Source organism: Eptesicus fuscus, chromosome 3 (genome assembly GCF_027574615.1).
Source record: "Eptesicus fuscus isolate TK198812 chromosome 3, DD_ASM_mEF_20220401, whole genome shotgun sequence".
In the NCBI taxonomy this organism is placed as follows: domain Eukaryota; kingdom Metazoa; phylum Chordata; class Mammalia; order Chiroptera; family Vespertilionidae; genus Eptesicus; species Eptesicus fuscus.
In genome coordinates, this window is record NC_072475.1 from 106841994 (window position 1) to 106858204 (window position 16211).

The 16211-nt window shown below is 42.8% G+C and overlaps 1 protein-coding gene across 2 annotated transcripts in view; it reads left to right on the forward strand.

Annotated features, from left to right (window-relative positions):
* The first annotated feature begins 3787 nt into the window (after window positions 1-3787).
* Window positions 3788-16211, forward strand: part of LOC103302011 (ceruloplasmin-like) — a 74227-nt gene continuing 61803 nt past the window's right edge. For both annotated transcript variants that reach the window (XM_008159003.3, XM_054714111.1), the window contains exons 1-5: window positions 3788-3946; window positions 4916-5160; window positions 6433-6645; window positions 7293-7463; window positions 8555-8797. In XM_008159003.3, the coding sequence (XP_008157225.2) occupies window positions 3792-3946; window positions 4916-5160; window positions 6433-6645; window positions 7293-7463; window positions 8555-8797 (1027 nt within the window). In that variant the 5' untranslated portion in view covers window positions 3788-3791. The remainder of the gene's footprint in view (window positions 3947-4915; window positions 5161-6432; window positions 6646-7292; window positions 7464-8554; window positions 8798-16211) is intronic.

A 16211-nucleotide genomic window follows, 5' to 3' on the forward strand; every position in this document is an offset into this window, starting at 1 on the left:
AGTGGCTAAGAAAGATCTGACTTTCAACAAATGGTGGTATCAATAGAAGTGATAGAAATGCTGTGAAAGTTGCCAATATCTTCCACATTGTCTTTCAACTCCCCATGTTGCTGCCACATCATTTGTATCTCATTGGTCTGCCTTGTTGAAAGATACACTTAGAGTCATACATTCTGAGCAAAACTCAGTATGCATACCAACTATTGAAGCCAATTAAAGTGACATGGAAGCAACATTTAACTTGGAATCTAATGACTTAATTTGACTCCTGGTACCATAACTTGGAAGTGTGTATCCTGCAGCAAGTTATTTGACCTTCTGAGCTTTAGATACCTCATCTATTAAATAGGTATAAGGGGTTATGGATAGGACAGAATGTTTTAAAGATTACGTAGGGTAATATTTTTTTTTAAAGATGTTTTTATATACTGTCAAACTTTTTTCAAACCTAAGGTGCTCTTATCATTAGATTTTTATCCATAATTTCACCTGCTGTATTTCTTTCTTAAACTTATTATGAATAATGGAATTTTAATAAAAAAGTAATCCAAATTTTCTTCCAAAATATTTGGTTTCACATCTTTGGGCCAAATTCAATAAAACTTAGCTAAATAAGTTGCCTTGAATTATGTTCTGGGTTACAAACCAATAATGTATTCAAATATTGGCGACCAACTTCAAATATTACTATGCCTACTGAGGGTTATGCAGAAATCATAGAACAGGACTGCAAAAATTATTCCCATCTTGACAAGCAATAACATATAATATTGGCTAAAAAAAACACACACACAACAACAACAACAACAAAAAGTGCTCCCTCTCCCCACAAAAAAAAAATGCCAGTTTTTCGAGTCATCCTATCTAATAATAGACAAATATGCAAATTGACCATACCTCCAACACACCCACAAGCCACACCCACCATCCAATCAGAGAGAGTATGCAAATTAACCCAAACCAAGATGGCTACAGCCTCAGAGAGCAAGGTTTCCTAGGTAACAGAGGAAGCCAAGCTTTCCACCTGCCCTTGCCAGGCCTAAGCCTCCACTCAAGCTACAAAGTTTCAATTGTAGAAGGTAAACAAATTCAAACAAATGGCGGCAGAATGGAGCTTGAGAGAGCAGGCCAGGGTTGCCGCTGGCAACAGGGGAAGCAAAGCTTTCTGCACGCCCTGGCTGGGCCCACCCGCTTAAGGCAACAAAGTTTCAATTATAACCCCAACACAAATGGCTGCTGGCCTCGGAGGGAGCACCAGGCTTGGCTCTGCTCCAGGCTACAAAGTTTCGATTATAGAAGGAAAATAAATTCCAGATACCAGGGCCTCTGCTTGGGTTGCCAGGGGGCATGGCCGGCCTGCAAACCACCACAGGCCCCTCGCTCAGGCCACCCCACACCCCAAGGGAACCCCCACCTGATCCGGGATGCCCTTCAGGGCAAACCAGCTGGCCCCCACCCCTGTACTAGGCCTCTATCCTATCTAATAAGAGTAATGTGCATATTGATCATTACTGCAACACACAATATAGCTGCCCCATGTGGTCAAAGATCCTGCCCCCATGTGGACACAAGATGGCCACCACAAGATGGCCAGCAGGAGAGGGCAGTTGGGAGGCACCCAGCCTGCAAGGGAGGGCAGTTGAGAGGGACCAGGCCTGCAAGGGAGGGCAGTTGGAGGTGATCAACCCTGCAGGAGAGGGCAGTTAGGGGTGACCAGGTCGGCAGAGGAGGGAAGTTGGGGGCAAACAGACTGACAGCAGAGTGGTTAGGGGGTGATCAGGCTGGCAGGCAGAAGCGGTTAGGGGCAATCAGAAAGGCAGGCAGGCAAGCAGTTGGGAGCCAGCAGTCCTGGATTGTGAGAGGGATGTCCGACTGCCCGTTTAGGAATCTGAATGCCCACCGGGATCGGGCCTAAACGGGCCGTTGGACATCCCTCCAGGGGCCCCATATTGGAGAGGGTACAGGCTGGGCTGAGGGACAACCGCCCTCTGTGCATGAATTTCATGCACCGGGTCTCTAGTATGTTGAGAAGAAACAAACAACAAATATTTACCAACACCATTTTGTTGTCTGGGGGGAGGATGCTAACTTTCTTTGAATCTCTCCTCTCTATCAGCATAGAAGCAAGGTCCTCAGAGGAACACTGAGCTTTAATTATTATTACTTACATGTTACAGGTAAGGAGACTCTGGGTAGGAATGATTATGAAACTCATCCAAAATCACACATCTAGTAAATAGTGGAGTGGGAACTGGAGGTGGATCTGTTTGATTTGAATATACTAGACTTCTTCGTGCTTATTGGGATACTTACTAAGGGAAAAAAATGCCAGTTGAATGAGTCTTCAATTATTCACATTCCAGAGTAAAATTAATGTTCCTGGGAGGATGAGAAAGGAAGTCATAGAATTCCTGGGTAAAGGGACATTTAAAGCCCATTTAAGAAATCCTGACCCCCTGCCTAATGAGTAGATCCTTCTACAACAGCTGGTCTAGGCCACAGTGACAAGGATGGTTCTTCCATATACAGAGTGAAATCTGTGAAACTATAGCTTCCAAACTAGTCCAACCTAGTTGGATTTCCTCCTTGAGATCAGAGAATCCATCTCTAACCCCTCTCTCATGAGACCCATCATGACTGACCTGGGCCTTCTCTCCAACCATTTCAGCTATTTCCCAAGGGTGCAGGGGTGTGAGGTTCTCCAGTGGGAAGTTTCTCCACACATCCGCATCCCTCCAGGCTTAACTTTTCTGAATCCCTTCCAATAGCTGCTGGTGACATTAAAATCTGCCAAACAGCAGGCTGTTTACCCAGCTTCTTCTTCAAATTCACCAAAGGGAAAACCCCACAAATAATGAGGTTATACGGTTTTTTTTATAAACAACAGTTGCTAAACTCAACAGAGGTCAAAACTTGCAGAGTGTCACAATGCCTACGCTGACAGTGGGGGAAAGGGGATTAGTAGCACTTGTGAAATTCTGGTTGTATACCGGGCTCCTTACGTATCTCCAAGCACCTCTAAACATGTGTTGTCTCATTTAAATTTTCACAGCTTCCTAAGTTGGTAATATTATTATCACTTTATAAATTGAGAATTTGAGTTCCACAATCACACACAGGTCACAGCTGGTGAGAGGCAGAGTTGACATTGAAACTCAGAGCAGTCTGATTCCAGTGTTCTTATTTTCTCTCCCACTCCAGGCTGTGTCCTTAGTAAGACAACTTCCCAAAGGGAAGGGATCCTATAAGTGAGCTATGGAGACAAACTTGGAATATCAGATTGGGAACTAGATTATGGATAGTTTTAGATATTAAGAAATTTGAAAATAACTTAAAGAAAGTCATAAATGACAAGGAATTTAAATTATCATTTGGGTAATAAGTTTTAACGATTAAAGAAGAATTTGAGAATGATAGCTATGAACAGTAAGAAAATGAAGGCTGGAGACTGGACTTGAGACAATGCCTACAATCTAGAAATAGATAATAATGTCAGGGGATGATGGATGATTTGGATAGCCAATATATACAGTCATTTAAAATGCTCTAAACTGACAGTGTACACCTGGCCAAAACCCCAGTATTCTCTATGGATTTTGCAGCATTTCACTTGTGTGACTAATGAAAATTAAATGTACTTGGAATGGAATTGACAGATATGTAGATGAAGCACATGATGAGCTCTTATGCAACCTTAAGTTATGTAAATAGTACCAATAAGGAAGAAAGTCTGGATTATAAAAGGAAGGCAAGCATCATTCAGTTAGTCTCTCCAGGCTCAGGGTTTAAAAATGAAGTTCCTTTTACCACTGACCTTTCTGGTTGTTATTAGTTCTCTGGGTTGGGCAAAAGATAGGCACTACTATATAGCAATTAAAGAAACTACATGGAACTATGCTCCTACTGGTAAAAATATGCTGAATGGGAAGCCTATTTCAGAGGATGAGTAAGTAATACCTTTGTGTTGAAAAAGCTACTATCAGAAGCAAAAGTTGCTGTTACTCATTGATAAAATGCTGACGAAGACTTTCCCATGATTGACCTTTTAAGAGCACATTTGAACCACTATTCTAACCACTTCCTTTCTGTTTTTAGTGTAAGAATGGCATGGAAGACAGATATTAATATAAATGAGACATCGCTCCTTCCAGGGATTATTGCCACTCTTGCCCACGTGTCACATTACTTTGGGAACATGTCTTATTCTGTTTTTATCAGCTGTTTTGTTCAAGTAGTGCTCAAGATGTAAAACCACACTCTTCTTTATAATATTGAGTGTATGCCATAGATTGTAAAATTGCAGCTATCTTCTTGACTTCTCTCTTCAGAAATAGGAAGGGGGTCTAGAGGTTACTTGTAGAATATGGATATACTGTTTGTTGCCAAAATATCCCAATTCTACTAACAAATCCACAAGTGTATTTAAATGTGTAAATAATCCTAAGTGTTTGTGAGCTAAAGTAACCTCCAAGTGGGGTGAGAAGCTCTTTTGTAGTTCAGTACAAAGTGTTTGGTAAGTCTTCTTTTTTTAACTTTATTATTTGAAGTATTGCATGAGTCTCCTTTTTTCCCCCATTGACCTCTCCCTCACCACCTCCTCCCCCTAGCACAAGCTCTCCACCCACCACTACTGTCTGTGTCCATTGGTTTTGCTTATAAGCATGCATATATTTTAAACCAAACCCCACGTTTATTACTTGCTACCTTTGCATTTGATCTCTTCACCAGACATTTCAACATTCTCCTTGGCTGCAACACCTTTTTTTTATGCCCTTCATATTTTCTCTGGTGTCTGTTTTCTCTATCAAAATTAGGCTGTAAAGCTTCTTTCTTCTAGTTTCACTTGATTCAACTTTTTCTTTATAGTCAAAATTTGCTAACATTCTCTCTTTTTTTTTTTTTTTCTTTTTTACAGAGAGTCCCAGATATATCTACAACGTGGCCCAGATAGAATAGGACGTGTTTATAAAAAGGCTTTGTATTTTCAGTATACTGATGGTACATTTCAAAAGCTCATTAAAAAACCATTGTGGTTGGGATTTTTAGGTCCAATAATTAAAGCAGAGACTGGAGACTATGTTTATGTACATGTAAAAAATTTTGCTTCAAGAATGTATAGTTTTCATCCTCATGGACTCACCTACACTAAAGAAAATGAAGGTAAGTGGATACTCTTTCCTTATATGCCAGAGCTTTTGCTCATAGAGAGAATGAGCCCAACACTTGAGGCAAAATAAGGTAATTATTAACTGGATGTCATTATGAACTAGGAGTAGTTTTGGATGTTTGCATACTCTTACTTCTGATGTCTTTAATATTTATATCCAAGGCAGTTCTTTTTTAAATTTTTCATTTAAATCTTTTTTTTATGTATTACTATGTGCATTTTAAAATTTTTATTGAATTTACATTGGTTAATAAAATTATATGGTTTCAAGTGTAATGCATCATCTATATTTGTGTTCTCGCCCGAAGTCAAGTCTCATTCCTCATTTAAATCTTGAATGAGTGACAACTCTTGTACAATTCCTGGGAAAGAATACACACTTTACTCACCCAAAGGAAATTTTTTGAAGGAGCCGCTCATGAGCTAAATGTTTGTTGGCGAAAAACTGTTCTGCCCTATCATATTTCATTTCCTAGTTGATGAGGATTAGCCTCTTGGAAAACATTAGTGTCAAGAGAAATCACTGATTTCTAGACAGTATCTTCCCTTTTGCACATCTGCCTGATGGCATTGGGGAAAGGGAAAGAGAAAATGAACAAATAGCATATTATGTTCAAATGGAGTGCGAGAGTTCCAAAAGATGGGTAAAGAATGAGAAGTTGGCCATGCATCAAAGTATTCTATTGAATGAAGAAGACTTATGCATAGTTATCAGGATTCTAGCATCAACAGGTGGAGATCTGAAGTGGAATTTAAGGAGAGGAAAGCAAGTTCCCAAATTCAGAACTGAAATAATAGTTCAGGGTAATTAATGTAAGCTCTGCAGAGGGCTAATTTTGGATCCCAGTGGTCTTCTTGGAGGTCACATGGACGCCTCTTGATGTCAAGGGACCAAAGTCCTATTTGCAGTGAAGAAAATATGGAGGGCAATTCAAGAGTCTAGATCTCTGTATCCAATATCTATTGACATAGTAGGTACACACTAAATATTTATGGAATCCATCCATAAAGGTGATGATAGTCTGATACTATACTGCCTGCTTCATTACAATTTGGTCTAGAAAGTGGCCAAGCTGGGCATTTAGATGGAACCCAACTAAAGGGGACCTGGGAAAACAGGAGTCAGGAGAGAGGAGAGAAATACACACTTTACTCTGAAAATACAAATGACCAACATTCATGGCTTAATGGAGAAAGCATGAGTCACATTCAAAATAGTGTTGTCCAGTGATTACTGTGACCACAGTGCAGGTTATGTTTCCTAGGTGCTCTCTATCCTGATAATACGACTGGCCTGCAAAAGGAAGATGACCGTCTGGAGCCAGGGAGCCGGTATACGTACAAGTGGTTTGTACAGGAAATGCAGGGGCCTGGCCACAATGACAGTAACTGCGTAACAAGGATATACCACTCCCATGTAGACACTACCAGAGATGTGGCTTCAGGACTTATTGGACCAATTCTGACTTGTAAAAGAGGTAACAAATTTTTTAAATTTCATGTGGCAATTGAGTCAACCAGAATTTGGAATTTTGCTATCAAATGAGCTCTGCTTTCCTGCCTTAATCTTGATTCTCTAGTTAAAAAAAAAACAAAGTTGCCATCTTGAACTCTAAGCACTAGATGGCTCTCTTGAGTACAATACCTGAGTTCAAGTCCAGTAATGCAGTTTGATCAGTAGATGATATTCCAACCCATTAAACTTCACTTTAGCCTTCCTCACCCAAAACTGCTGCAGCCACCTTTCTCCTATCAAGAAGTGTTGAATCAACAGCATGGGAGGAAATGAGAAGATGACAAGCTATCTGCCTGTTCCTTGTCTGAGTAGTTCTTTAGGGTTCTGTCTGTGAGGGTGCGAGATTTTACTTTTATATTTTAAGTTGAATCCATTAGAACTGTCAAACCCATGGATACAGACAATTGGGTGGTGAGAGCCTGGTGGGGGGATGGGAGCAGGCTGGAAGAGGTTAATGGGGGGAAAAGAAGGAACTCTGTAATACTCTCAACAATAAAGATTAAAATTAAATAAGTAAATAAATAAATAGAATCATCAACTTATTTTATAGCAGAAGTAATTATGCAAAGAAGAAGTTTGCTGATTTTTGTTGATGATTATTTGTTTCAGGTACACTGGATGGAGACACTGAAAAATATATCGATAAGTTTTATGTTCTGATGTTCTCTCAAACTAATGAAAACAAGAGTTGGTATATCGATGACAATATTAATACATATACTGAATCTGGCCAAGTTAATGCTAGTGATCCAAGCTTTGAAGACAGCAATACTATGGCCTGTAAGATTAAAAAAAGTTTCTCATTTATAATATACTACCAGAGGCCCAGTGCATGAATTCATGCACAATGGGGTCCCTCGGCTTGGCCTACAGGATTGGGCCAAAACTAGCCCTCCGATATCCCCTGAGGGGTCCCGGATTGCAAGAAGGCACAGGCCAGGCCAAGGGACCCCACTGATGCATGATCAGGGCTGGGGAGGGACATGGGAGGTTGGCCAGCTCGGGGAGGGACTGCGAAAGGGTTCCAGGGCATTCGTCTCACTTATTCCTAATCGGCTGGACCCCAACAGCAATCTAACCTACCAGTTGGAGTATCTGCCCCCTGGTGGTCAGTGCACATCATAACGAGCAGTTGAGCAGGCTTAGCATATCACTAGCATATTGTGCTTTGATTGGTTAGACGGACTGCCGAACACTTAGCATATTAGGCTTTTATTATATAGGATAAGTCTAACTTCTGTGGTCCTATTTAGTGAATTTTCCTTTCCTAAGTTTTTTTGCTTGAAATTATATGTTTCAGTTTTTCACTCAGACTCTGCTGGTTGATATGCAAGGCATCTAGTAAATCCTGCTACTTTCCAAAGTTTCCTAGCCAGTGAAGTTAGATAGATGCATTTGTTTTCTAAAGTCTGATATTGATAAAAAATTGATGGAAAAAACATAGAAAAGGTGTCATTTTAAGGTAATAATATAATATGGAAGAGCAAAGACATAACTGACCAGGTATGTTATGAAAATGTATTTGTACACAGACTTTTTCAGAAAAGATGCTCCTATCATCTGTCACCTTTGTCTTGCTCTCTTCTTCCACAGACTTTGCTTCATTCTATTCTTTTCCCCTTTCTCTGCTTCCTGCCTTTTGGCTTACCTTTCCTACTCTTGCCTCTAAATCCTTGTGCTGCTACCACTTGTAATCATACACAATGTTTATGGCCTCTTTTTTTTTGTGAAACACAAATCAACTCTTGTCATAGGTTAGTGTAAGGACAATGTTGACACTGATGAATTTATGTAATGAGAAAATGCATAGAATTTATACCATGTGGCCCTTGTCTATCATGCTTCATAGGTTCATTTACATTTGTTTTCAGCAATTAATGGATACATGTATGGAAATCTACCAAATATCACCATGTGTGCAGAGGACAGGGTCAAGTGGTATTTTATTGGCATGGGTGACCTGTTCGATATACACCCCATCTATCTCCATGGACAAACTCTGCTATCTCGGAATCACAGGAAGGACACCATTACGGTTTTCCCTGCCTCATTGGAAGATGCCTTCATGGTGGCAAAGGGCCCTGGAGAGTGGATACTGGGCTGTCCAATATATGGTATGGATTTATTACTTTTACATAATACAAGGTCAGAGGAATTCCAAGGTTACAACCCATTACTAATGCCTCATATGCCAAATGGAAAAACAAATCTATTGATGTGATTTAGAAAATTAGTGATGAGGTCAGGCCTAGAACCCAGGTCTGGAACTTTTTTTAAAATTTAAATCTTTTATTGTTTAAAGTATTACATATGTTCCTCCCCGCCCCCCCATTGACCTCTACCTGGCACTGCTGACCCCCCTACTGTCTGTGTCCGTTGGTTATACTTATATGAATGCATACAAGTCCTTTGGTTGATCTCTTACTCCCCTCCTCTTCTACTCACCCCTGCCTTCCCTCTGAGGTTTGACAGTCTATTCAATGCTTCTGTGTCTCTGGATTTTTTTTATTGTCTAAAATTTTACATATGTCTCTTTTTTTCCCCAATTGATACCCACCCTCAGCCATTCCCACCCCGAGTAAGCCCCCACTGCCCAGTGTCTGTGTCCATTGGTTATGCTAATATGCATACATACAAGTTCCTTGGATGCTCTCTAAAGCGCCCCCTCCCCTGACCACCTCCCCTGCCATTTGTCTCTGGTTCTATTTTTATTCATCAAATTATGTTGATCATTATATCCCACATATGAGTGAGATCATGTGATGTTTATCTTTCTCTGACTGGCTTATTTTGCTTACCTCTCCAGTTCTATCCATGCTGTTGCAAATGGTAAAAGTTCCTTCTTTTTTACTGCATCATAGTATTCCATTGTGTAGATGTACCACAGTTTTTCTATCCACTCATCTGCTGATGAGCACTTAGGCTGTTTCCAAATCTTAACTATTGCAAATTGTGCTGCTATGAACATATGGGTACTTATGTCCTTTCTGATTGGTGTTTCTGATTTCCTAATATATATTCCTAGAAGAAGGATTACTGGGTCACATGGGAGATCCATTTTTAATATTTTAAGGAAATGCCATAGTTTTCCACAGTGGCTGCACCAGTCTGCATTCCCACTAGCAGTACATTCTCCACATCCTCACCAGCACTTGCCATTTGTTCATTTGTTGATAGCCATTCTAACAGGTGTGAGATGGTACCTCATTGTCATTTTGAATTGCATTTCTCTAAAGATTAGTGGCATTGAACATGTTTTCATATGTCTCTTGGCCTTCTGTATGTCCACTTTTGAAAAAGTATCTATTTAGATCCATTGCCCATTTTTTGATTGAATTGTTTATCTTCCTTTTGTTAAGGTGTATGAGTTCCCTGTAAATTTTGGAGATTAAACCCTTATTGGATATAATATTGGCAAATATGTTCTCCCATGCAGTGGGCTCTCTTGATGTTTTGTTGATGGTTTCTTTTTTCTGTGCAGAAGTTTTTATTTTGATGTAGTCCCATTTGTTTATTTTCTCCTTAGTTTCCAATGTCCTAGTAGCTGTATTGGTAAAGATGTTGCTACAACATATGTCTGTTATTTTGCTGCCTATGGCTTCATCTAAGATTTTTATGGTTTCCTATCTTATGTTTAAGTCCTTTACCCGTTTTGAGTTTATTTTTGTGTATGGTGTATGTTGGTAGTCTAGTTTCATTTTTTTTTGCATGTGACTGTCAAATTTTCCCAACATCATTGAAGAGACTGTCTTGACTCCATTGTATACTCTTGCCTTCTTTGTCAAATATTAATTGAGCATAATGGTTGGGTCGATTTCTGGGTTCTCTGTTCTGTTCCATTGGTCTATATGTATGTTCTTTAGCCAATACCAGGCAGTTTTGAGAACAGTGGCTTTGTAATATAGCTTGATAACTGGTATTGTGATCCCTTCAACTTTGTTCTTCTTTCTCAGGATTGCTGTGACTATTCAGGGTCATTTCTTATTCCATATGAATTTTTGGAGAATTTGCTCTAGGTCTGTGAAATATGCCATTGGTATTTTGATGGGGATTGCATTGAATCTATAGATTGCTTTCAGGAGTATGAACATTTTATTTTTTTTATTAAGGTATTATATGTGTACATATCTTACCATTGACCCCCCCCAACCCCACTCCCATACATGCCCTCACACCCCCCAATGTTTTGCATCCTTTGGTTATTCTTATATTCATGAATATAAGTCCTTCAGTTGATCTCTTATCTCCCCCACCTCTCCTTAAACTTCCCGTTGTAATTTGACAGTCTGTTTGATGCTTTACTGCCTCTGTATCTATCTTTTTGTTCATCAGTTTATAATGTTTCTTATTATCCACAAATGAGTGAGATCATGTGGTATTTTTCTTTCATTGACTGGCTTATTTCACTTAGCATAATGTTATCCAATTCCATCCAGGTTGCTGCAAATGGTAAGAATTCCTTCTTTTTTATGGCAGCATAGTATTCCATTGTGTAGATGTACTATAGCTTTCTGATCCAGTCATCTGCTGATGGGCACCTAGGCTGTTTCCAAATCTTAGCTATGGTGAATTGTGCTGCTATGAACATAGGGGTACATATATCCTTTCTGATTTGTGTTTCTAGTTTCTTCGAATATATTCCTAGGAGTGGGATTACTGGGTCAAATGGGAGTTCCATTTTCAGTTTTTTGAGGAAACTCCATACTGTTCTCCATAGTGGCTGCACCAGTCTGCATTCCCACCAGCAGTGCATGAGGGTTCCTTTTTCTCCGCATCCTTGCCAACACTTGTTGTTTGTTGATTTGTTGATGATAGCCATTCTGACAGGTGTGAGATGGTATCGCATTGTTGCTTTGATTTGCATCTCTCGGATAATTAGTGACTTTGAACATGTTTTCATGTGTCTCTTGGCCTTACTTCTGTCTTCTTTGGAAAATATTCTATTTAGGTCCGTTGGATCATTTATCTTCCTTTTGTTGGATCATTTATCTTCCTTTTATTAAGTGGTATAGCTGCCTGTAGATGTTGGAGATTAAAACTTTATTAGTGATAACATTTGCAAATATGTTCTCCCATACAGTGGGCTTTCTTGTTGTTTTGTTGGTGGTTTCTTTTGTTTTGAAAAAGCTTTTTATTTTGATGTAATCCCATTTGTTTATTTTCTCTTTAGCTTCCATTGCCCTAGGAGCAGTATCAGTGAAGAAATTCTTTCCGCATATGTCTGAGATTTTGCTGCCTGTGGATTCCTCTAGTATTTTTATGGTTTCCCCTCTTATGTTTAAGTCCTGTATCCATTTTGAGTTTATTTTTGAGTATGGTGTAAGTTGGTGGTCTAGTTTCATTTTTTTGCATGTATCTGTCCAACTTTCCCAACACCATTTATTAAAGAGAGTGTCTTGACTCCATTGTATGTTCATGCCTCCTTTGTCAAATATTAATTGAGCATAGTGGTTTGGGTCGAAATCTGGATTCTCTATTCTATTCCATTGCTCTGTATGTCTGTTCTTGTGCCAGTACCAGGCTGTTTTGAGGACTGGCTTTGTGATACAGCTTGAAATCTGGTATTGAGATCCCTCCTACTTTATTCTTCTTTCTCAGGATTGCTGTAGCTATTCGGGGTCTTTTTTTATTCCAGATGAATTTTTGGAGAGATCTGTGAAATATGCCATTGTTATTTTAATGGGGAGTGCATTGAATCTATAGATTGATTTGGGTAGTATGGACATTTTAATGATGTTGATTCTACCAATCCATGAACATGGTATGTTCTTCCATCTGTTTATGTCTTCCTCTTAATCTCTTTTTTCAGTGTCCTGTAGTTTTCTGCATTAGGTCTTTTACCTCCTTGATTAAGTTTACTCCTAGGTATCTTAATTTCTTTGCTCAGTTTCCTCTCCTTCTGGCAGCCCTATTATGCAGATGTTGTTTTGTTTCGTGTTGTCCCAAAGTTCCTTTAGGCTCTCCTCCTGCTTTTTAATTTTTTTTTCTAGAAGCTGTTCTAATTGGGTATTTTTTCCCACCTTGTCTTCCAGCTCACTGATGCGGTCCTCTGCTTCTTCTAGTCTACTCTTGTTGCTTTCTATTGAGTTCTTTACTGCAGTGATGTCATGTTTCATTTCTTCTTGGTTCTTCTTCATTTCCTCTTGGTTCTTACTCATATTGTCAAATTTGTCTTCCATTCTTTTCAGCCACCTTATGACCATTTCTCTGAATTCTTTCTCTGGTAGGTTGCTTACCTCTATTTCGTTTACTTCCTTTTCTGGTGATGCCTTCTTTTCTTTCATATGCAGGCTGTTTTTTTGTCTCCCCATGGTCTCTCTTCTCTGGATGTCTGGTTATGTAGTTCTCTCTCTCCTTATCTCAGGTGAAATCTGACCTTTCCGTGGTGGAGTGAAGAGCTCCTTTGAATCCGTAAGTTTGCGACAATTGGGGACCAGTGTTCTGGGGCTCACAGGTTTTCAGTGGTCGCCACAGTTGTGGATTTTCAGGCCTCCGATATAATCCACTTTCCCTTTCAAGATGGCACGGTCTTCGCGTCCGAGCCCATACCTCCGGGAGGGGACCCAGCCGCAGTGGGGACTGCCCAGTCAGGGGAACCCCATCCAGCAGTCCCCCACCTTCTCCTGGAGTTTAGCTGTCCCTTAACATGCCAACACTCCCTGTGCGACCCTCAGCTGTTCTTTCTGCTCCAGGACAATCTCAGAACACGTCTGTCTATTCCGCCGCCATTTTCTGCCCTTCCAGCAGTATGAACATTTTAATGATGTTGATTCTACCAGTCCATGAACACAGTATATTCTTCCATTTGTTTATGTCTTTATCTCCTTTCTCAACGTCCTATAGTTTTCTGAGTATAGGTCTTTTACCTCCTTAGTTAAGTTTATTTCTAGGTATCTTAATTTTTTTGTTGCAATGGTAAATGTGATTGTTTCTTTTGGTTTCTCTTTCTGTGAGTTAATTATTGGTGTATAAAAAAGCCATAGATTTCTGGGTGTTAATTTTGTATCCTTCTACATTGTCAAATTCTTTTATTAAGTCTAGTAGTTTTTTAATGAAGTCTTTAAGGTTTTCTTTGTACAATATCATGTCATCTGCGAATAATGACAGTTTTACTTCTTCTTTTCCAATTTGAATGCCTTTTATTTCTTCTTCTTGTCTGATTGCTATGGCTAACACTTCCAGTGCTATGTTGAACATTAGTGGTGAAAGTCTGCATCCTGTCTTGTTCCTGTTCTTAGGGGAAATGGTTTTAGTTTTTGCTCATTGAGTATAATGTTGGCTGTAGGTTTGTCATATAAGGCTTTTATTATGTTGAGGTATGATCCCTCTAGTCCTACTTTGCTGAAAGTTTTTAACAAGAAAAGATGATGGGTTTTATCATGTGCTTTTTCCTGCATCAATTGACCTAATTATGTGATATATCACATTTATTGATTTGTGGATATTGTACCAGCCTTGCATCCCTGGAATAAATCCTACTTGGTCATGGTGTATGATCTTTCTAATATAATGCTGGTCCTGATTTGTTAGAATTTTGTTGAGGATTTTAGCATCTATATTCATCAGGGAGATTGACTTGTAATTTTCTTTCTTATAGTGTCTTTATCTGGCTTTGGGATTAGGGTAATGCTTGAAAGTGTGCTTTCCTCTTGAATTTCTTTGAATAGTTTGAGGAGGATAGGTTTTCTTTCTTTCTTGAATGTTTGGTATAACTCCTCTTTAAAGTTGTCTGGACTAGGGCTTTTGTTTGCTGGAAGTTTTTTTGTTTTTGCTTTTTTTCTTTCTTTCTCTTTCTTTCTTTCTTTATTCCTTTCTTTCTTTCTTTCTTTTTATACTGCTTCAATTTCATCAGAGTTATCAGCCTATTCAGGTTTTTTTTATTCTTCCTGATTGAGTTTTGGAAGATTATATTTTTCTAGGAATATGTCCATTTTGTCCATGTTGTCCAGTTTGTTGGAGTACAGATGTTCATAGTATCCTACCTTATAATAGAGAAATATGCAAATTGACCGCACCTCCGCTATGCCCATGATTGGGCCTGCGAGAGGCTGGGGGCGGGACTCCAGGTGGCCTTTCCGGCTGTTGAGAAGACCAAGATGGCGGCGCCCAATTCTCTTAGTTCCGGGGGTCCTCCGCACCATCGCCACAGCGGAGGGCGTGGCCGGGCACAGCTGGGCTCTCCGCGGGTGATCCAGGCAGCGATCGCCACCCGGGGAGGCGTGGCCGGGCCCAGCCGGGCTCTCCGAGGGTGATCCAGGCAGCGATCGCCACCCGGGAGGGCGTGCCCGGGCACAGCCAGGCTCTTCGCGGGTGATCCAGGCGGCGATCGCCACCCGGGGGGGCGTGGCCGGGCCCAGCCGGCGCTCCGCGGGTGATCCAGGCAGCGATCGCCAGGGGGGGGGGGCGTGCCCGGGCCCAGCCGGGCTCTCTGCGGGTGATCCAGGCAGCGATCGCCACCCGGAGGGGCGTGGCCGGGCCCAGCATGGCGCTCCCGCGGTTATCCAGGCAGCGATCGCCACCCGGGGGGGGCGTGCCCGGGCACAGCCGGGCTCTCCGCGGGTGATCCAGGCAGCGATCGCCACCCGGGGGGGCGTGGCCGGGCCCAGCCGGGCTCTCCGAGGGTGATCCAGGCAGCGATCGCCACTGGGGGGGCGTACCCGGGCACAGCCGGGCGCTCCGCAGGTAATCCAGGCAGCAATCGCCACCCGGGGGGCGTGCCCGGGCCCAGCATGGCGCTCCCGCGGTGATCCAGGCAGCCATCGCCACCCGGGGGGGCGTGGCCGGGCCCAGCCGGGCTCTCCGAGGGTGATCCAGGCAGCGATCGCCACCCGGGGGGGCGTGGCCGGGCCCAGCCGGGCTCTCCGAGGGTGATCCAGGCAGCGATCGCCACCCGGGGGGGCGTGCCCGGGCCCAGCCAGGCTCTCCGCGGGTGATCCAGGCAGCGATCGCCACCCGGGGAGGCGTGGCCGGGCCCAGCCGGGCTCTCCGAGGGTGATCCAGGCAGCGATCGCCACTGGGGGGGCGTACCCGGGCACAGCCGGGCGCTCCGCAGGTAATCCAGGCAGCAATCGCCACCCGGGGGGGCGTGCCCGGGCCCAGCATGGCGCTCCCGCGGTGATCCAGGCAGCGATCGCCACCCGGGGGGGCGTGGCCGGGCCCAGCCGGGCTCTCCGAGGGTGATCCAGGCAGCGATCGCCACCCGGGGGGGCGTGGCCGGGCCCAGCCGGGCTCTCCGAGGGTGATCCAGGCAGCGATCGCCACCCGGGGGGGCGTGCCCGGGCCCAGCCAGGCTCTCCGCGGGTGATCCAGGCAGCGATCGCCACCGGGGGGGCGTGGCCGGGCCCAGCCGGGCTCTCCGAGGGTGATCCAGGCAGCGATCGCCACTGGGGGGGCGTGCCCGGGCCCAGCCGGGCTCTCCGAGGGTGATCCAGGCAGCGATCGCCACCCGGGGGGGCGTGCCCGGGCACAGCCGGGCTCTCCGAGGGTGATCCAGGCGGCGATCGCCACCCGGGAGGGCGTGCCCGGGCA